Here is a 22,202-nt window from a genome sequence, read left to right as displayed (position 1 = left end):
GTGTCCAACAGAAAACATGCTTATTTTCATGGATTTCAGTATTATGGTATTGCTGCATGTGAATTTTACTCTGACAGAGCTTGATATTGTATTTAGAGATGTTTGTCAAGAAAAAAAAATCCCTTTTGGCAAAATTAGGGAGTGTTAACTTGTTTTGATTTTTGAAAATGTTCTAGGGTCGTATTTCTTTTAAAATGGAAATTCCCCATCGAATCCCTTCGGTCTTGTCATTTTGATTCCTCTGTCTTACTTTTGAAAGCTGTCATGTTAAAGTAATTAAACTTCTAATAACTCCATCCCCTTAACTTAAAACTTTGAAAGGAAATGGAGTTTAGATATTTACATCAAATTTAGGTTGTCGTGTGGTTAACATTGGCGACTGGAATGTTACCAACGTTCCATTTGGAATGTTCATTAATATAAACTGAAGGAAATCTGTTCATATTAATGATAGTGTTGAATATTGTAATGATATTTATTTTAATTTACCCACATTTTCATTGATTGATAATGTTTTTCCATAATTGCCGTAAGCCCAGCACTTTCCCTGAGTTCTGACATCTTGGTCACAGAGATCTATTTCAGTTTTGCGCTTAAACAACAAATGTGTGCAAAACTTTGTCAATATTCCAGTAATGTTTATAAAACACAATTTTATAATTGCAACGTTTCCATTAAATAAGAAACATAATAAAATTGTAGGTGAATAAGTTTGTTCACGTGACAAGTTGTCATGATCAGTCAACAACTTCCTCTTGTCTTCTTCTTTGTGGTTTGCACCAGCGCCAACATCTGGTTGTTGACCATCTGACTTCCATTGCGGTTTTGTGAAATGAATCCATTGTGATACGGCCAAAAAGTCACCATATAATAGTGCCAACACTTTTTGTCAAAAAACTTTTTTTTTTTTTTTTTTTTTGAAATTAACGTTTCCATGAAGTGAATTTATTTTCAAATTCTTAAATTGTGCACTTATTTGGTCAATGGAAATGCAGCAAGTGAAAGTTTATGTCCTGGACAGATTGGAAAAATATATAGGCAAACAAAGGTTTTGAACTATTATACTGTTCCAAATGTAACTGAGCAGTTTATTGCACATGTTGTAGTTTTGTATAACACTGATCAAACCAGAGGGATTTTCTGCTAGACAGCACTGGGATGACTTTCTTTGAGTAGATCATGAGTAGTCAGCGTTCAACCAAATTCTGCATTAGCAATTTCTGTTTGGGTAAAGCTCATAAGCCTTTGTTTTGCCGACGGTGAGTCTGATGGATAGTTCTGTCCAGCCAGATACTTGAGCTAAGAAGCTTTACAGAATATAACCCAACTGAACTTGCTATTATAGGAAGTATTCTTTGTCTCTTTAACTGTTAAGCTGTGATCATCAGATGAGATTTTTAATGCAAGATTGACAGTGGTGTGTGTTTTTCATAGCTTTTATTTTGAAGGAAATAAATTCTTTGTTCCTTAAAGCAGAACAATTATTAAAAAAAAGTTTAAGAGATCTTCTTAAGGTACACCAGACAAAACGAAGGTCGACATACTGTTTACAAGAAAATATGCAAATCTAGAGGTTTGTCTTTCGACGAGGCTCTCCCTGCTCGGCAAAGGTGAATATCATATTACACAGAAACAGGTGTTGCGGGATTTCCACACGTGACTGCAGTTTCAGCCAGTTTGCAGTCAGGGATGAAGTCATTCGCATAAACGTCCCACAGCTGGAGGCTTATTTTTCTTCAGTCTTTCCTCACGCATGTTTTCCTACCATCCGTCTCTCTTACGCCCTCCCAGAACTCTTGGCTGTCAGAGAACAGAAGCCCAAACTGTTCCTTGTGCCTTAACTTTGACCCTTAAACAAACAAATTGTCGTCATCTGAAGGGACATGCCTTTAAAACTGTGTGTTCTCTAGGCCATATTTGATTGTGCTGGAGAAGGACTTGTTTAACTGAGCTGTTTTTAATGCACAACTTTAATCTACTTTTGCTTTTTAAAATCAAGAAAGATGTCAGGCAGTAAACCTGAAACGACTTCAGTTGATCAAAGAGCCTTCCAGCGTCTCATTGTGTTAAAAGGCCAATGGTGAGCTGCTTTTCTTTAAAGTAAGCAGTAGATAATTAAAGGGACTACGTTAAGGTCAAACACGCGCGCTTACACACACCTTCTCTGAGGGGAAAACAGAACTGCAACCATTTATCTCTGAATGTGTCCTTCCACACTTCTAACCTCCACCCTGGCTAAATGACTGTTTATGAACATTGCAGCCTTCCACCTGACAATAACTGTACTTTCAGCGAATAAGTGTTTTTGATTCCCATTGACTCTGTTATCGGTCTCTCAAAGGTAGAACCTCCACTGCAATTTCAGCCAGATTTTTCCAATTATGGGATTATTTCTGTCAACAAGTTGAGGAGTGGTTGTTGGTTCCTCGGAGCTACTGCTTCAGGAATGGACTGTTAAATTATACAGTGCTTTATGGTGAATCTGTCAGAGAGGATAGTCCTTTTTACTCAGATGGTTCATGTGTTGTCTCTTTGCATTGCAAACTAAACAAAGTGTACCTTTTGGGAGTACATTGCAATACTTTAAATGCACTTTTAAAACGATCTCACTTGTGGGTTTGATATTTTTTAGGTAACTTCTTCAAAAACTTTTCACTTTTGTTTTTTGGACTAGCCACACTAGCTATATTTCCATCCATAGATTTTCAATTTTTAGACTGTAGAAATTGGGTCAAATTCTTTCACAAGCTTCACACAATAGTTTGCTGGAATTTTGGCCAATTCCTCCTTTAGAGATCTGAACCATGTCAGCTTCTGCTGGGAATTAAAATACTTTTTAAATCATATGTTGAAATATCAACATAAAAAAAATTAGCAAAGCATGTTGGATTCAAAACAGTTTGTTTACATGTGTGCCTTAGAAAAGGCAAATTGTCTTTGTCATCTTGGAAAAACGTGTTTATTTTTTAATGTCCAACTTTTTTGCACTTTTGAAATGTCAACATGACATTCAGTGGTCTTATGAGGGAAAAAAGGCTGTGAAAAGTTTAAGAAGCAGAAGTAATGGCTCATTTATAGAGTTTGGAAATATTGGCTACAGTTATATTTTATTTTTATTTTTTTACAACACATGTTCAATTCAAAGCAGTTTGATTTTTTTCTGCTATTAAAAAAGAAACATAATACAGTTGACCAAAGTTATACTGGAGTTAAAAATTCAAATCTGAAATATTTTAGATAAAACTAAGTGCGATTAGGGTGGGGAGTCATTTGGTGCTGCAGCTAACACTGTGGTGTAAGAAAGTTTGGACAGCACTGTTTGGTTGATAATGCTGTTCCTTGGAACATCTTAATCAAGGTGAACTTTCTTCACTGTGTTTGTGTGCGTGTCACTTGATGGGACTCTGTAGACTACTAAGTTATCAGATTACCTCTGGAAAACTTATTGGAAAAAAAAGACAAGAAGGGAATTTTAGGCTGACGTTATTGCATTTAGCTGCGACCAAAGTAACAGAAAACTGAACACTTAAAGTTGCTGCTCCACCATTTGTGGCACAATTGCATAATTAGAACATTGAAATGACATAAATCAGCTACACGTTTATTAATCTCAGGATCTGAATCCTGATTTTCTGGTAAAGGGTTAACTTCAGCCTCTGTGATGGGCTGCTTTTGCTAAATATAACCTCCAACCTTCACTCACATGGCCACGCTGAAGCCTTTAACGACACCATGTATGATGACACTCGGCTTCACACGACTTCTCTTCTTGCCGCAAACACACTCCAAAAGGCCTCGTTTACAGTCCTGTCATTCTCACACGCACTTCTCCTCAGCGCATCATTGATTCTTCAGTGAGTGGGAATCTACTGGGGATCCAGTTTATTGATGATTGACACACACAAACAGTTTTGTCTTCCTGTTTTTGTCTAACTGTAATAATTTAGAGGTAGCTTAGTTGCCTATTTTCAAAGACATTTGTTTGGCTTTCAAAAAAATCTCAATGCTTTATTAGAAAATCAATATCTGCCTCTTCTGTGAGGAGCATTGCACACATGTTGAGGAAAAAAAACACAAATCAGTTTCAGTTTATTCTCATTTTTAAAATCCACCAGATAACTAAAGAAAACGTCAGTGTTGAGAATTGGATGAGTGTGCAGTTCTTTGAGTCTTACTGTCACTGAGATGTTTTCAGGCAGCCAATAGACTAAATAAAACCACAACTTGTTTGTTTTACAGTCTCTATAAAAAGGCTCCACAGTCTTGTTAAAGTTGTACATTGTTTTGATGTGGAAAAGAAGGCAACAGTTTTCTTTAACGCCACAGTCTTTACAAGCAGAATCAGAATAATTTAAAAATAATTTTTCATTTAAAGTTTTCTAGATTGAGCCTTTGCTCCAGCTGTGATATTCATGAACCACCAGCAGTATGAAACTAGTTGGCTTTCTATTTAGCCAATCAGAGAAGAGTTACAAGACATTTATAAGACATGTTTTGTACAGCAGTCCAATTGTAATCAAGTATGGTGTACAAAGGCAATGAGGTACTACAGGGCGTCACTCCAGAATTCATAAGGCTGGTCCGGGAAGCTGCCAGGAGGCCTTGGGCAACACTAAAGAAGCTGCAGGAATTTGTTGGCCACATGTGAAAACTGTCTACTGTATTCTTCCTACGTCTGGGCCTCAGGATGGTCTAGACAAATTGACGCTTTTCTCAGAAACTTCATATCCAGACTTGGCAAAATTTTGCCTTACTATTTACTAAGGGTGTACAGACTGATCGAGGTCAGGAGATGTTGCAGGATTTTGGAAAATATAAAATCCCTGATTATCCATGTTGGTTAAATTTCACCCCAAAATTAAATTATCATCAATCCAAAAAATTCTTTGAAGGAGGGTTGCATTTTATTTGGAGTACATGCAGTTGCAATACTATTACTAAGTATTTCAGTGGCTTAATACATTATTATTCACTCATGTTTTCCTCTTTTATATCAATTTCTCCTTGATGTCTCCACCTTTTGTCAGGTTTAACACCCAAGTTATGAATGTTAAGGGTGGTTAAAGTCGATCCAACAGCCAACATCTTCTGACATGCAGATTTGGAATTCATGACAATTGCAATATTCTATCCTACAAAATACCACTTCCTGATTGCTTGCATTGCAGTACCGATTGGGATTAGGCATCTTTTGCATCTGTAGTTTTTAATGAATCTAATGAAGGTAGTCCAGGATTGGTTAGACCCAGGGGTCAGCAACCTGTGGCTCTTGGTCTTTGGCCAACAATAATAAAGAATTGAACAATATCTTAAAATGTTGTTCAATACTTCACTATTTTTGTGAAGTATTTTCTTGTATTTAGGTTGGAAACTACATTTTTGTCATCTGAAAATTCCAGTGACGAAAATGTATTTATTCATTTAATTTATTTGATTTTCTTTATTTTAAACCCCAAAAATAAGATTGGTTTTCTGTCATTTAAAATCAAAGCAAATGTCTGAGTATATTGTAAAAATACATATATATTTATTTTGTGAATAATCATGTAGTTTTTGTTTAGTTGGCTAAAAATCAAAAATGGTTCTTAAAGTTGTAAAGGTTGCTGATCACTGGGATTGATATGTAGAGGTATTAATCACTGTTGCCCACATGGCTACTTTTATGGTTGGACTTTTTATTTATTTTTTTACGAGACAACACAACGTAAAAAAAAAGCCCTTCAAACTCTCTATCACATTCATTTTACACTCTAGCTTTACTTTACTTTTTCGACAAACTTTACATTTCAGCATTATAATCAATCAACGTTATCTTTCTGTAATACTTTTCTGTGTAAAACTGACACAAATGGCAGAAGTAAAGATTACGTCGTCAGAACTTGATGCAGAATTTAGTTTTTAGTAAAATGTACTGGAAGCCTCATTAGGAGGAATGCAATAGAGAGGCTGTGGTGGAGGCAAAACATCAGCTGAGATCTTTTTATTAAGCAAGGGTATATTTTTTTCTTTTTTGTTTTTGTGTTGAGAAGGTTCTGTATGACTTGGAGGTTTTGAATACAAACCTAATCGGCCATAAGACATGAAGTCTTGCGTAGGGGTGATGGGAAGGGCTGGTCCTGGGTGTTCGTTGAGCAAAAAGTTTACATGTCAGATCATAAAGATTATGGTATTAAAACAATCCTTAGGTTCTGCTGAGGGAGGAATGTAACATTTAGGTATTTTTTTTTTTTTTTTTTCATTCAAATTCTTTGTAAGCTCCAAGAAATCCAAGCGTAATCTTTCAACGCTATACAACAGCAATTCCAACCCAGGTAAGAGTAGCTAGAAATTGGACAATGTTCCTGCTCAGAGTCTAACCTTCTGCTAAGAATATGTTTTTCCTCATATGAAGACTTTATTCAACTGACGTAACTATGACGCTTTTTATAATGGTCTACATATTGTTTAAGGAAGAACTGATCAAAATGTTTTTCAATATAGGTACTCCTGACACAACAGACTTGGATTTTCTGCTCTTCAGATTGCTTACAAAAGGGCCCCTTTATTAAAAACTGATCTTAAGAAGGAAGATAAAAGGCAGGCCGTCCGATTTTTCTGCCCCCCTTTCACTCCCCTTCGGCTTCCCGCTTTGTTTCTGTAGTAGGTGGAAATTGGCCCTTGTGTTTGCAGCCGCGTTCTCATCCTGCACGACTGCTCTCTTCATTAAAAGGGAAGCAGCGCGCTCAAAGCTGCTTCAGATTATTACCATATGTCTGCAAGGCCCGGAGCTGAGCAGCAAACCAGCTCTCATCCTACCCTCTAATTTCTTATCCCAAAATTGGACATGTGGGTCGCTATGTGTGACAACGTCCCTCCCTTCCCCCGGCCGGTGCAGTACGTTCTCACAGTATTTCTTCTCCAGTTTTAGACGCATAATAGCAGTGCTTGAACATTTCAGCAACACTGGCGGAAAATATTATGCTTGACGGGAAACGTCTCTGCATGTTGCTTCAACCCCTTCAGCTGCCCTTCAAAGATATCGAGTTAGTGGAGTGCATTGTCTCAGCTGAGTGTTTTGTAACTAGGCTTTCTGTGGCCCATTCTCGCATCCAAGAGGACCAATGTGTTCATTGTACCTCCACAGAAATGACTGAGCTCCCTCTGCACAGAGCTGGTGCTTTCATGGAAGGAAATAAATCTTTCAAGACCCATAAAGGGCGAGGGCACTAATCAATGCAGAAAAATGTCAGCCGTTTACAGTTTGAGCAAAACATAAAGAAAATCCCCTCTGGATGTAGGAGGGTGCTCAAAAAGAGATCTTTGTGTCACCCGGTCCAAAAGCCATTGGCTTAGATTGCCCATCCCAGCATGCAACTCACCTCAGCATGAATACAACACTTGTCCGATGGAGTGGGCAGAAAGCCCCCCCCGTCATCGCCAGGAGATCCTACACATGAGCTGCTTGGCTCTCACAAGAGTTCTGTGCAGTTTGAGGAAACTTTACCATGGATGACATCAAGGCTCAAAGGCAGCAGCAGGAAAGGAACCGTTACTTGCTCCTGGAGATAAGATTGCGACACCTTTTAGCAGCTGGACGTCTGTAATTTTAGTCAGGAATAGCCTGCTTAAATGGATTAAAAGAGGACAGCAGTTGGTGCTTGACAGCGCCCAGTGGGTGGCTTTTCAGTGACTGATTAGTGGAAAACTTAAAAAGGTCCATAGGATCAACAGGAAGAGGTTCTGAAACAGAAGGGCCATAGATGGATGTTGGTAATTGCTTTGTTGGTGGCACTGGAGAAGGTGGTTCCAGGCTCTGAACCTTGGAGATGTAATGGATTGAATTAGTTTGCTCACTTAATTGCACATTTATGACTGGTCAGATTCAGAAGGTTTAAAGAAAGTTTTAGCAAGTGTGTGCCAGATGAGGTAAAGATCCAGGACATGCAGACGGCAGTTAAACCGGTTGCCAGGTTTGATTTTTCTAATACATTGGAAGGATTTAATGCAAGTTTTCCTTGTGTTTTAAGTGAAGATGGTGGTTTGTAATTATTGTTTAGTACAGGTGAAGCTCAGTTTTGAGGTAATGTTTTAAACACACACCTGATAGTCATTACTGTATAAAGGAGCCACTCCTTGAAGATGTTTCTGTACTGGAAGAAGCGAGGTGAATATGAGCTGGAGGCGTTGATGCCTCCCATCACACAAATGACAATGGAGCGTTACTCATGGTCGTCATCACTGGACGTCATCCATGATCTGTCTGGTAAGCTCATCTCTAAATGGGAAGATCAACTCCTCAGACTTTGTGTATCTGGGAACAGGAAGCTGTGTAATGGATGCAGCATGATCATGTGGATTCAGTCAGATGGCACATATGTAGTCATTGAAAGGATTTATTTTTTTTTTTTGACAGGGCTAATGTTAAATGTCAGAGTTAAATATTAGGACAAACATGAAGTTAAAATTGTTTTGAGATTTTCCAGAGTTGTACACTTCTTGCTTTTCTGCAATTAAGCCGAAAAAAATTTAACTAAGAAGTCTTTTCTGTTTTAAAATAATAATAAAAAAATCACCGGGTCCACAACCTCTCAAAAGGTAAAAGGAAAATCCATTTTGTAAAAATAAACAAACCAAAACTTGCAATGCAAAAAAATATATATATATATATATCCATCCATCCATTTTCTGCACACCCTTGTCCCTAGTGGGGTCCCTCGTGGTTTCCATCTCCAGCAAACGTTTTGGGTGAGAGGCGAGGTACACCCTGGACATGTCGCCAGTCTGTCACAAGGCAACACGTCAATAATTAAAATCCGCAAATTCTCGAGACTCCCTCTCAAAACACTTATGGCTGCCTATTTTAATAGCCAAAAATATCTTCATGCGCATTAATACACTCAGTAGAAACTGTTTTCACTACTGCAGAAACTAATATCTGCTCATGTCAGGTATTAGCCAATCAGCACCTCGGAGTGCTGATTGGCTAATAAATGCAACTCCTGGGTTGTAAATGCCAGCCAATATTGTGTAAAGTAGCATTGCAAATAACTATTCCAGCTTCCCAAGCTACATTTTCTTTCAAATATTTTAGATATGTTCCATGTAAAAATCTGTGACTAGGTGGATTTTCCATGAATAACTTGGTGTTGTATTCCTAAAAAAATCCCAAAACAGACATGGCTCCACGGTACTTAACATCCCAAGTACAATATCACCTTATGTAAAGTAGTTTTTTTCCCTCATTGCTTTATTCTTTAGTAGAGTGAACTCACTAAAGTGGCAGGACTATAAGGTCATAGACATATGAAGGAAATTTGGAGTGAGATTCGCCACGCATGAAATATTTACCGGTGAAGTGCATGGCTGAAGCTAAAAGGCTTCCTTGTCTCGTCTCAGACGTTTTTGATGTGGTACGGGGCACTCACTTCCCGCTGTGCTGCCCAGTTCATGCCATTAGGAAAAAGGGAAATTACTTAAAAAAAAAAAAAAAGTTAGACAGGAATGTCCTTCATCCTGTTCTTTTCTCCCAGCTGGTCTTTTGGTGTTCTAGCTACTGTTTAGATGAAATCAACAAGAGGAATGCTACATATTAAACTGTAAGCTGTCAAACCTCATCTTGTACTATTTTTATCAACTTAATAAAAACATCTTTTAATGTGGTTTTAATATGCAGCAACAACAACTTCTGTATTAAATATATTTTGTGATCATTTGGAGCCAAATTTGGAATTGGATTTATTTGATAGGTTCTGGATCCAGATGATGAGTTCTGAAACGCTCTTCTTTCCTTATGCCAGGTCTCATTTTGGAATAAACGCATTTTCCACTACCCACACATAGAAAAACAAACAACTCTTCATATATAGATAAATTATAGAATAATTAAAAATGTAGGTATTTTGACAGTGAAGAGGCAGAAGTTATCGTCATTTATATATTAGACTCTCCCCATGGCCTTTTGAAGTTTTCATTTCCTACAGCTGTCCTTTTGTTAAAATCTTGGTATAGTTTTTCATATCTCCCTTAAATTAACTTAGGAAATCTGTTCAGTTGTCAAAATTAACCCTTTTTTTTTAGTTACAACCTCATTTTTTCTTAAACACTATGAAAAACTTATTTATGCTTTTATGTTTCCTTTAGATTGGTCAGCTTCATTGTTCTGGGTGGTGCAATATCCTTTTTTTTCTTTTTTACTTTTCTTATGAATGTGTTTTTACTGTTGTGAGACTGTTTTATTGTGAAGTAGAAGTATCAACAACTCTAGCTTATGACAAAATCCATGTTTTAAGGATATCATTTGGAACTTGATGAGACAATAATTTTTTTTACACAGTTTTGCTTGTCTTCCTTTCTGCACCCTGCTATGTTAACCCAAGTGCTTTTAACCAAGTTAAAAGCACATTATAACCAAGTTAAAAGCACATATTTGCATATCTAAAGTCATATTCTCCCAAGGAAGAGTAGAACATGGTTATTTTCCTTCTGACACAAATACCTCAGAAAATTAAGCAATGCATTAAGCTTCTCATGACTCCTCTTAAATATGGAGAGGGGTTGTTAAGGTCTTGGCTAATACCTGACCTCAGTGTAGGAGTCATTGTCCTTGCATAATTACAGAGCGGTGGAAGAATCTTGCGTTTTCACATTGTCATTAAACAAATTTTAAATGAGTCGGTACTTATTCAGAAATTTGTTTTGCAGTCTGTCTGGTAAACTGTAAATCGTTGAGCGCTCCTCCACCCTTTGGAAGCGTCTGCACTTGTTCTGTGGTTTTCAGTTTTAAACGTGGCGACCCCAGGTTTGCTCAGATGTGGTGGACGAGGGAGAAGGATGGAAGGAATGAGTAGGAGAGTGGGTGATGCACATGTGTGTTTTCACCAACAACATTTGGCTAAATGGGAGGGTGCTGCCCCCGCTGCCACTGAATACTCAGCATTAAAAACAGCTGTGTTCAGCTTGATTCCTCCACCTGTACTGTAGAGGAAAAATGTTCCAGGGTTCTATCTTCACACTAAATGACTTCATCATCCTAAAATAGTGCAAAAAGTCAAGTTGTCTGTACAGAATATGCCACAATATCTCCAAGGTTTCCCCCCAACGTGTTATAAGCCTGGTGGGCTGCAAGGCTTTTCTTGCACCCCACCAGGCCAAGTGTGGTTATTTTATAGGTTTTTTTTTATACACCAGTAACGGTGGTGGCAAAGACAGGCTAGAGTCTCTTTGACATGATTGGAAGTGCAATGGCAATACAATATGGTCAGTTTGTCAACACACGGGGAGGCTCAGGGTTTTTTTTTAAATTCATTTGAACTTTGTAAACATTGCCATCTTTACCAATCTACCTGCTAACACCTTTAGCGAATTAAGTGACAAGTCACGGGTTTAGCAAGTTTTCTGGGAAAACCATGTATTCCATATTGGTCGTATTATAAGAAAATCGAAACTTGGGCAACATAAAATCACAAAGCGCAGAGATCACCAACATTGAAACGTCACGTGTTATTTAGATTAACTCAAGAAATTTAATGCAGAATTATTGAATTTTGAACAAGATCAGCTTCAAAATATTTTGAATTACTTGAAACAACTTGATTTGGAAAAGAAATGTGATAGAGATAAATGGAGAACACATTTGAAATGAAGTGTTTTCATGCATTTGTCTTCATCTTTGCCATCTTGCTTTCTTACTTCACAGCTTTTCTCGCCTCTTTGTGCTGATGTGTCTGTTTCTATGCCAGAACTCCTTGACTGCATGCCATCCACCTGCCTCCCATCTGCACCAGCCTTTTCCCTACTGTCCCACTGCAGGGAGGTGTATGTTACTTTTTGTTGAGGTTTGGGGGGAGGGAGACGGTGTTTGACTAATAGAAACACTGTGTGAAAATGAGAGGAGTTAAGCCCTAACAAAGGCACTCATAAGCTCTGCTCTTCTCCGTGTGCCATGACGAGACCTCACTTAACTAAAGTCAGAGCCTCGCATTCTTAACATTCCTAGGAAAAAAAGGCTTAAATCTAAATATGTTCAGTTCAGCCTCTTCTCATTAACATGGAGTTATGAATTTAAGAGTTCAGGGCATGAGGGAGAGGCTTTGCTTTGACAAAATTCGGACAACGTCTTAATCCAAAAGTGTGGAGTTTATTAACTTATGTATGACTTGCCATACTGTATACTAGTAACCACTTTGCTGATGAAGGCGAACAGGAATGATGTTCAGTGCCAGGAAAGCGTGGGGGGGGGGGGGGTAGCTTAAAATCCCAAATAAAAGCCAATCTGATTGGATTACGCAGTCTGTTCCTCTACCCTAATGTAATCCGCTATTGATAAGTAGCTTATTGCCTTTAGTAGTCGCCCCCCTTTTTACCATAAAGTGTAACACTTGGTGAAATTCTTATTCATTTGAGTTATTTGCTTTTGTTGTTTTAATTTGCCATATTTTTGAAAGGGTGTTCAAATGTATTAATCATAAGGGGGGAAAAAGGGTGATGTAACTCACAACTTTCTTCTACTACTGGGTTAGAGTCCCAGTTAAACTAACCAATGTTAAACAATGTTTAACTGAAGTCCTAAAAGGGGCACGGGTTTTAATGTTTTTATCTTTTTTAATCTTTTTTTTTTCAAAATCTCTTTCTCACTGTTTATTCAATGTCACATGATGTTTTTATTTTAATTATGTAAAGCACTTTGAAATGCCTTGCTGCTGAAATGTGCTATACAAATAAAATTTGATTGATTGATACAACTACCAGTATGTCACTAGATCACATTGTTTTCTCATGTATGGAATCCTACACAATTTTTGGATAACCTTCACAGGAGATGGCACACACAGAGGTTGTTTTAGTGGGCCGCTTTCAGATGAGCACAACGTTGCGCTCAAATTGTCAATAGGCAGAAAAGATCTGCTGTAGCGGTGTGCTGCATTAATTCTGATGAAGCTTTTGGCTGCAGACTCCCCGTTGTTTAATGATCTTGTTAAGATGCTCAGGGTTGTCTGTGATTTTGCTTGAGTTTTCTGAAATATGTATCTTTGCACAATAATCTACAGATGATCCAGAAAAGTCAATAGGAACAGAACCAGCCTTCTTTAACAGGTCGCTTAGCCTATTTAAGTCTTTGGCTCTGATATTTTTACCCCAACAAATGATTGAGTTGACTTGGAAAAATGAATTGTGTGAATCTCTACAGACATTGACAGCTGTCTTGGCATGTGCAACTGACATCATACAGACAGAAAGCGGCAACATCCAATACAGTTGTTCCCGCACAGTAAAAACCATTATAAAGGGTGAAAAATACTTTGACTGTTGGGGAAAACCCAGATTCATTTGGTAAACAAAATGGTGCGCACTGCTTATTATGCAGTTCTGCAGGACATTCCCAGGAAAATGAAATGTGAATTATCAAAGTGAACATCTTCCAACATGACTAATATGAGTTTGCAGTCAACTGTGTGCATGTTGTAAAGCTTCATAGTTCTTTTTCTCTCTCACTCCACCCTTAGTTTAATTGTATTTAGTTGTCAGATTCATCAAATTCTTATCTTCAATTTTTTTATTATTTTTTTTCCACAAAATTTGCATATAAATTTAAACGCAGCGTAAGCAGAGCAGTTGGAAAAGATCTTGTTGAGATGAAATGTAAAACTTCAGTGTTTCATCTCATATTCTCATCACAGGAGCTAACTGGCTCCACAGTGCAGCACAGGAACCGCTGTGGGCTCAGTTTTCCTGAGTGAGTCACAGTAATAACAGATTTTGGGCAGTGCACAGTTGGCAAATGTGATGTTTAAAAAGCAACGAAGCTGCAAACCCTGGACTCCAGACATACTTCATGTAGGATATCACAGTAAAACCAGAAAGAACATGCTGTAGGGATGACTTTAATGACTTTTCTTGACTTTCTTTTGCCTCATTGCGTAATCTTTTCCCTAATTAATAAGCTTTTATTATTTAGGATTTGCTGTAAAATGTCTCATTTCCTGCAGCCCAAGGACATTTATTTCAATATTTCTAAATATGTTTTTGATATAAGGTGTTTTTGCTTGTAGCTGTAGAACATTGGTTATTAAAATTTCAGATCTCACTGAACATTTAAACTTATGATTTGCCTTTGTAGGATGCAATCTAATCCCTAAATTGAAGGAAGAATTTCGAATTAAGAGAATGCAAAGAATGGAAATGGAAACCGATACACTCAACGTGGTTGATTTAAGCTGGCCTTGACTGCTCTGGCTTATTTATGGGCACCTAAAGGATCTTTTCCCCCGGGCAGTGTCTCGTCGAGCTGAAGCAGGCCAGCACAGGGGCTGTGCGGACGCGACACACAACCGTCTCTTTAGTGTGCAGACTCATTGTCCACCGTCACGTGTGTTCGTGCGCTGTGTGTGCTTGTGTTTGCTTTTTTGGCTTAATCAGCACTGCTGAGTTCAGGGATTCCAGTTCATCAGAGAGAGAAAGTCAGAGAGTCAGCAAGATATGAACAAGTAAGAGAGAAGATGGAGGTTCAGCAGATAGAGCTGTGTTTTACAATGAAACCCGTAATCAGGAGAGGGTTGAGGGAAGGTTAGCTCTTAGGGTGGGAAGCTTATTTAGGAATATCATTTACAACTCTGGTTATTATAAAATAAACTGCATTGGACTCTGTCTTGTATTAAATTAAACAAACCTAAAGTTGAATTATCAAGAAATTGATTTTTTTTTTTTTTACATCAAAAGCAGAGCTTGGTTGTGGGGATTGCTTTCTTACAACAGTATTGAATCGTGTGTTCACTAACATGCTTATTAAAATGTATTCTGAGATTAGATTTAAAATGTTACTTTAATCATTGCTGTCTTTAAAAATTCAATATTTCATAATTTTTTTTTCCAACAACTCATGTTGCAAAAATCTTTAGTGTAATATGTATATTTTTTTTTAAATTCAGGCTCCAAAACGAAGTTTGATTCTGACTTTATCTGTTTGTGGGTGTCGTATATTCATTGTTTTTTTTTTCCCCCCTTTTTGACAAAGCTTGGATGAAAAAGCTCCTGTTTTAACGTAGATCTTCATAATAGCTCAAATTAAGTAAAAAGTGTATAAACAACATCTTGATCTGTATCTCCAAGTCTTGGATGCTAATTTTTTAAAAGTGGGATTGCATAGAGCATTTAGTTAGTGTCTTCCATGCATTAAATGTCATTTTTTTCTAAAATGCTTTTGGATAAGATTTGTCTTTACTTGAGGCTGATGCTGCTCGTCAGAGCAATGCAATGGTGGAGCTCTACTACAGCTGCATGATATTATGAAACCTTGAATTTATTTAGGCTATTATGGAAAACAATGAGCATTAATTTTTTTTTAACTATATTTTCATCATGGTATTAATTCACTGTGATGAATTCATACCTGTTTCAAACTAAATATTTAATTAGCAAGCTAAATATTCAGTCTATCAACCAAATATTTAGATCTAAAATAAATATTTAGTAAATGAACAGGATGAAAATATGAACCCTCCATTATGAACCTCTGCGTCTCGCCATGGTTAGGTTTTGAGTTGATCTGAAACATGGCATGGCCTCTGAACATTTATACTTCACTGTCAGGGTGATAACTTTTCCAGATCGCTGTGATCTGATATGTCACCAGTGAGGCCAAATAGCATTTGTTTCGTGCATAGCTGTGAAGTTTGGCTGTGATGCTGAAGGGTCTAGATCTTTGGGAAACGCTTCAGCTGGAGGCTCCTTCTGCAGCCGGCTGCTTTTGTAAACCCACAGGGAACCATTATCCCTGAAGCCTTCTGGCAGTGGCCGTAGTCATGACTGAGAGTGCATTTCGGCCTTCTTCCAGCAGAGAGGAGACACAGGAGAGACATTTCCCCCCCTCACCTCTTCCCAGAAGGTGGTTGAAGTCAGACAAAATAGACTCTGCTTCAGCTGGATTACTGAAAGGTGTTCAAAGAAAGGTTTTAGCTCATATACTGGCAGGGACCTGAGACCAGATCTGCTGTTTAGGTCGAGGCTGCATGATTGCAGTGATTGTCTAATGGGCTGATGTTCAGGCTCTCATGTCAAATGAGGATGAATCCTCTTGGATACATGACGGTTACTGGGCACAACTACCCTGTCACTATTCATCTTCTTTAAGGATGTTTTAATTCAATTTACTGAATAGTGCCTGAACATTACCATATTAGTATAACAGTGCAAGTAAAAGTATTTGTCCAACGGTCAGGGCATATGCCTCATTACTAAAGCATTTGTTGTTTCACTCTAGTCTGTTTAAAACAGTGTTATTTTATTTTTCATCTGTCCTTTTCTTTATAATTTTTTTTAAAAGGAAAGTGAAAATGGAGAAAATATTCCAAATGCGTAACTCTAGAACAATCATTGCTGAGAGTCTTGAAGTACGTAAAACTGTTTTTAGATGTATTTCATCTAATCTCACTGCCGTCCTCGACAAAATTTGTCAAAATAAAAAAGACAAAAAACATGTCACACTCTGCGCATAATCATATAAAATCTAAATAGATTACACTGACTTTTGTGGTAACAAAATACATTTATTGTTTTGTGAAAGTGAGCGCTGAGAATGGGGCAATGGTTGGACTGGTTGAAGAGTGTACAAAAAAAGTTTCAGTGGATTTGTATTAGAAGTTAACTCATACGCTGTATTTTCACATCAATCATTATTACTTAGTCTTGTTTTTACTGTTATTTAGCATGTTAACGTGTAGGCCGGCTGACCCGTTCCTGTGGGGAGGCCAAGGATTGAAAGGTATGCACCAATTACAGCGTTTTTCCATTTTCCCCTGACCTACAAGGGCTGTTAAATCCGACTGCATGACTAAAGGTGACATTTTCCGTTTGCAGCAGTACAGATTTTTGACCATTTCCTTCTTACTGATGCATTATTGTTGTTTTTGGCCTTAAAGAACAGCCACAAAGTGACTTCATTTTCTCGTAGCGCTCCATCTCCATTACAGAAGATCTACTGCTATTCCACCACTCATATTGCAATGACCAGCCGTCTTGGCACACCGGAAGGGTTTTTGTCGTAATTTTTGGAAATTTGAGAACTTTTGCAAATGGCACCTTTACTGCCAATCTCTACTTCACTTTCCTGCCCTTCCTTTCTCCTTTCCCCCTGTTATGTTTTGCTCATTTGGCGGACCAATAAATACCGGTGCACTCACGGTCTCTGTTATGACATTGTTATCTTTTGTGTACGTGTCGAAGGCACAGATGTAAACACTGCCTTTTATCGTGGCCTCAATACAGCCAGTCAAATCGATGTTGGGGGTTTATTTGACAATGGTGATTTGTTGTCGTGCAGTTGAAAGCGGCAAGCTCCCCCATGATGAGGGCACTTTCCTACAATAAGCAGACCGGCCTTCCTCTCATTTACTTTTTTTGCTTCCTGTCTCTTTAGTCATTATTTCTCTTTGATGTTCTTTCAAAAAAAATCCCATCCTTTTTTTCTTCTGTTTACCTTTCCATCAATAGATCTCTTTAGCCAATTTCTTCTGCTTTTATACACATGGCCTGTCCGACTAACCGATGACTTTCTTGCGCTTACAACCGCTCTCCGTTTTTTCTTTACTCACTTCACCGTTGAATAAACACACACACTTTTAGTCTTAAACTTAGCAATGTATTCTTACATCCCTACCAAGAAAGGTGTGTTGGTGGAAGTTAAGGCTGCTGGGTGGCTGATTTTAATGTGTCTTTATTCATAAAGAAATGTCAGAGTGACCCATGTGTTCTCTTTCAGATGATAAACCAGTCCAGGAGGAAGACTGGGTGGTTTGTCAGTACCCTGAGTGTCCTGACCACCGAAGGGCCTCTAAGGTAAGATTATTAAATTTAAACGACATAAATCTACCAAACGTATTTGCATGGCAGTGAGAAGTTTGCCATACACCTTTCACTTGGATGCTGTGGCATTTTTGGCTTCAAGATTTGAGATAGTGGGAAATTTGTTGACTTTGATGTATGTAATGTAGACTGCATCTTTGGTCCGTCTCTCTTCAAACACAGACAAACTGCAGCACTTTGTCAATGTAAGAGAATGTCTTAGTGATTCAAGAAGTCTGGAGCCAGCGGCTGTCTTCAGGAGATTGAATCAGGTTGCAGTTTGGACAGTTTAAAAGTATTTTTTATTTTTTATTTTAATCGGCGTCATGGAAATGTCATGCTATGGCCTCAGACTTAACTGAGGCAACACATCTGTTTGTGTTGATTCTGGGCAGCAGAAGTAAGTTTAGAGATTTAATTTGGTGACTAATGGTGTGTTGTATTCTGTAATTACTGAGTAACTGGTTTGCAATTTAGCTACGGTTTGAGGTTGTGACACTTGCAAATGAACCAAATCTGTCGACTAGCTCTTTAACACTGGGAAACTGAGAAAAAAGGTAAGCAGTACTGCTAACGGCAGATGAGACATGTATATGTTAGGTTTAAGAAATAAAAATTAACAGTTAAATTCTTTATGCATTAATCAGTTCATGACATCCCAGGCTTTCAGGCCTTGACCAAAAACTAATTTTTGGTCAATTTTTCGTTTCAAAGTGAAAACACCTTTTGCTGCCATCCATAATACCATTTCTGGCCATTGTCATGCAGGTAAACATCAACATGGCTACTTGCTTCCTCAAGTGACCAGCCATGTCACATGAATACATTAGCAGTAGTGCAAACGATCCTTCAGAATAATCACTAAACTGATGGTGCTTGCTTTTACTATTTGAAATCTGTGTTTTAAGTCAGTAATTATTTAATATTGGTGAAAAAGTACTTCCTCCATTAGCACATTATTTCACAATAACAATATATTTTTCCCATAAGTGAAATAATCTGCCAATGGAACAAGTACTTTTCATAAATATAAAGGAATTATTGAATTAAAACAAGATCCTACATATTGCTAAAGAGTTACTTGTAAAATTAGCTTTTGCTTTACCTCAATCAGACCAATCTTGGTGAGATTTTGTGTTTTTGAGTGTTAGATGTTTAAGTGTGCCAAGAAAAGCAAACGTGTAATAAATCTTTGAAGGGGCAGGGAAGCAAATATTTGAAGATGTTTTCACTGCTGGAAATACAATACAAAGAATAATCTGAAGGAGTCGACTGACAAAAATAACTTACAATAGCTACATGACAAATGAAGGGGAAAAAAGTTGCAGTAAATTTTAATCTCCTTTATTAAGATTAACTACACATATTCATTCATTGTTGAGTAAAGCTTTTGGCAGCAGAAACGGCTTATGCACACATTTAGTTAGTGTAACTTCACATCTGTCTACTGATAAGTTCTGGGTAGTTGATGAATGAAAGTTTAGATGATAGCAATCTCCCACTTTACCACTAGATGTCGGTAATTGTTGCATATTTTCTGTAATTGTTGCACACTGCTTTTATAATTAGTGGTTTCCTTGATTAAAAATTGACAAAGTAATGACCAGCTTTTTAAAATCATGCCATAACTTTTCCATGACTCCATTCAAGTCTGCACTGAACCAGACTGTAATGGCAAAACTTGTTTTGGTTTGGATCGGACACTGATTAGGGGTTCGGGTAGGAAAAGATGGATGTAGGCAGATGTGATTTGGCCTCTTTGCTGTGTGTCGTATCAGCAGTGAAAAAGGTGAAGCAGAGTCCCAACGCTGCTTTTGTTCTTTCAGGTGTTTGAAGGGGTGAAAGTCTTGGGGCTCTGTGTCTGGCCACCAGACTGTGAAATGAATTATTCCTTTGAAGCCACTGGTTTCTGAAAACGGGAGATGGGCCAGAAGGCCAGGGGAAATCGCCGTAGTGTCTGGTTTGTCCGTCAGTCTGGGTTGTTTTGGTTTGTCTGGTCCGCCTGGACGTCCCCCCCTCCTGCCATTACGACCGGGCATTGGGAGGATTTTCTCATTGAATCGAGATGTTGTCTCCTGCTGTCTTCTTTGCGGGAACAATGGGAAGGGAAGATGACAAAGAAAAGATTTATGAATTGAGACAGCCTGTTGGGAGAGGGAGAGAGCTGGTTATATATAGTTTCTCTCCATGGAAACTAAGAATAATAAAAAGGGGAGGAAAAAAAAACAAAGTGCTCAGTCTGAACCGCCCGTTTCTCTGTTCTCCACATTACCGAGACACTAAAATGTAGTTTCCTGAAAGATGAAATCACTTCAGATTCTCCAGCCTCCCCTCTTGACAGATTCCCTCCTGTTTTTTAAAATTTGTTTGGAGAGTTGTGAATGAGATGCAGGACATTCTCCTTGGTCTGGGTCAGGGTGGATGTTATTATGTAAGGAGATTAAGGAAAGACATTTCCCTGTGTTGACTGCAGACAGAGGGAAGGGGACCAACGGTGAACGCTGCATCTCATCAGCCGGTATAATGGCAGTTAGACTCCCCTACTTTTCCTCCCTCCAGGACTCCTGGCGTCTCATCCGTCTGCTCTATTTATCTCATTTTTATTTTCTTATCTAGGCATAAACTATTTAATGAGACACTTGATTTAAAAAAAAAAAAAAGTACCTCATGCGATGTGATTTGCAATCGTGCTTCTCCTATCTGCTGGTAGATGGTGGAGACCATTTTTCTTGTTGGCAATTATCACCCAATTATAACTAGATTTGGGTACTCAAAACAATAATTTTCAATAGCTTTCCAGTCTACTCTGTGCTTGGAAAAGATTTGTTTTCTTGTTCAGACCATGGCCAGTATAAAACTATTAAAATAGGTTTTATTGGCCGAGTTTGTGCAAACAAGCAAGGAATTTTACTTTGCTTTCACAAGATTAGAGCATATACAGACTTTAGAGATTTAAGAAAAGAGCGAGAAATATGTAAAAGAAAAAGCAAAGCAGACCAGCACAGAGGGACAGATGTGCATATTTTTATTTAAGATTAGCCGCCGACTATTTTGGCTTTCTGACCTACATTATGTAACTTATAAAAAATATTTTTCTACATATTTGTTAAAACTGTCACTATGTAGTGACAATATAGTATGAGACAATCCAGTGCTAAACAACCAATCAGAGCCAGGAGGAAGGCCTTAGTGCTGTCAATCATGCCTGTCTGTGTGGCGCTCACCCCCTTGCTACAATGCATCTGCTTTCTGCAGAATCCGGCATGAATTCGAAGGCTGTTTAGCATAGACACCGATGACTGCAGATAAGCTGTTTTCCTGTAACGGTGAGCTATTTTTATGCCATTGGCGCATGCAGCATCACGTCCACAAAGTGGATTGACACCGCTAAGACTCTCCAACTTAAGTTATTGCAGGAAGCACAGTAGAGTAAGATGATGTAAAAGTGCCTGAAAAGCTTGGTAAAAGCATTGACTACTGGTTGTCATGGGAGATTCAGTATTCATGATTGAGTCCAAGTTACAGTCAAAGTATGTTTTTGATGATGTTATAACATGATATAAACCTCAGATTTTATTTTGTACCCTCCCTTTAATAAATGGTGAACAAAGCACAAAAAAGTAATGCATTATTCACCAATTAAATCCCGTTTAAGATGGTCTCTAAAGCAAATAAAGACAAAACAAATGGTTAGAACATGAGCTGTAGTCGTCTTCAAAAAATTAGAAAATATGTTTACGTTATGTATACGCTTGTCAGGTAGCGAACCTGTTTTTCATTAAAACCATTTTTCCATATTAGAAAGGTAATTTTTAGTCAAATTCTGATCTTAAATGTTTTCTTTAGATGCAAGACTTGAAACACTGGGAAATGCTTTTCAGTTAGTAAATATATGAACTTTTCAATAATAATTTACTTAATATGACAATACCTTATCAGTATTGTTCTTGTCAGGTTGGCATCAACATCAGTAGCGAGACGAAACTTCTACAGAGCAGTTTTTTGTTTTTGTATAATGTGACGGATATCTCTAAAAACGTGGATAAAAAATCTATTAACATTGTTTAAAGTTGTAGATATTTTTCTACATATTTGATGGATGTCATTGACAAGAAGTGTTTATTAAAAATGTTAAGGCAGCAGACTTGTTGGGACCAATGACGTTCCTCTGTCGTAAGCTATAAAAGCAGAAGGGAAAACCCTGAGTAAAACAAGACTTTTAAAAAATAATCATTTATCTTGATGATCTGAGTTTTTCCTGTTTTACGCCTGCGTTCAACAGGGTGACCCCATAGTGGTCTCATCTAAGGGATATTACATTATGTCACAACTTCATAAAATGTTTGAGATTCAGTTACTTTGATAAGGTGTAGTAAATGTTGAGTCAG

At 37.8% G+C, this 22,202-nt stretch overlaps 1 protein-coding gene across 2 annotated transcripts in view; it reads left to right on the top strand.

Moving 5' to 3' along the window:
- The window catches only part of LOC106936018 (pleckstrin homology domain-containing family G member 5-like), a 56,840-nt gene that overhangs the window by 5,123 nt on the left and 29,515 nt on the right, over positions 1-22,202 (top strand). The window contains exons 1-2 of one of the 2 annotated variants that reach the window (XM_015016789.1): positions 7,448-8,242; positions 17,732-17,808. In XM_015016789.1, the coding sequence (XP_014872275.1) occupies positions 8,119-8,242; positions 17,732-17,808 (201 nt within the window). In that variant the 5' untranslated portion in view covers positions 7,448-8,118. Of the gene's footprint in view, positions 1-7,447; positions 8,243-17,731; positions 17,809-22,202 lie in introns of those variants that run through there. The other variant, XM_015016790.1, reaches the window with a different exon arrangement.

Source organism: Poecilia latipinna, unplaced genomic scaffold (genome assembly GCF_001443285.1).
Source record: "Poecilia latipinna isolate Pla-1442-1.1 unplaced genomic scaffold, P_latipinna-1.0 Scaffold2063, whole genome shotgun sequence".
Lineage (NCBI taxonomy): Eukaryota > Metazoa > Chordata > Actinopteri > Cyprinodontiformes > Poeciliidae > Poecilia > Poecilia latipinna.
Note: the sequence above shows the minus strand (reverse complement) of the source record. Positions and strands in the feature narration are given on the sequence as shown.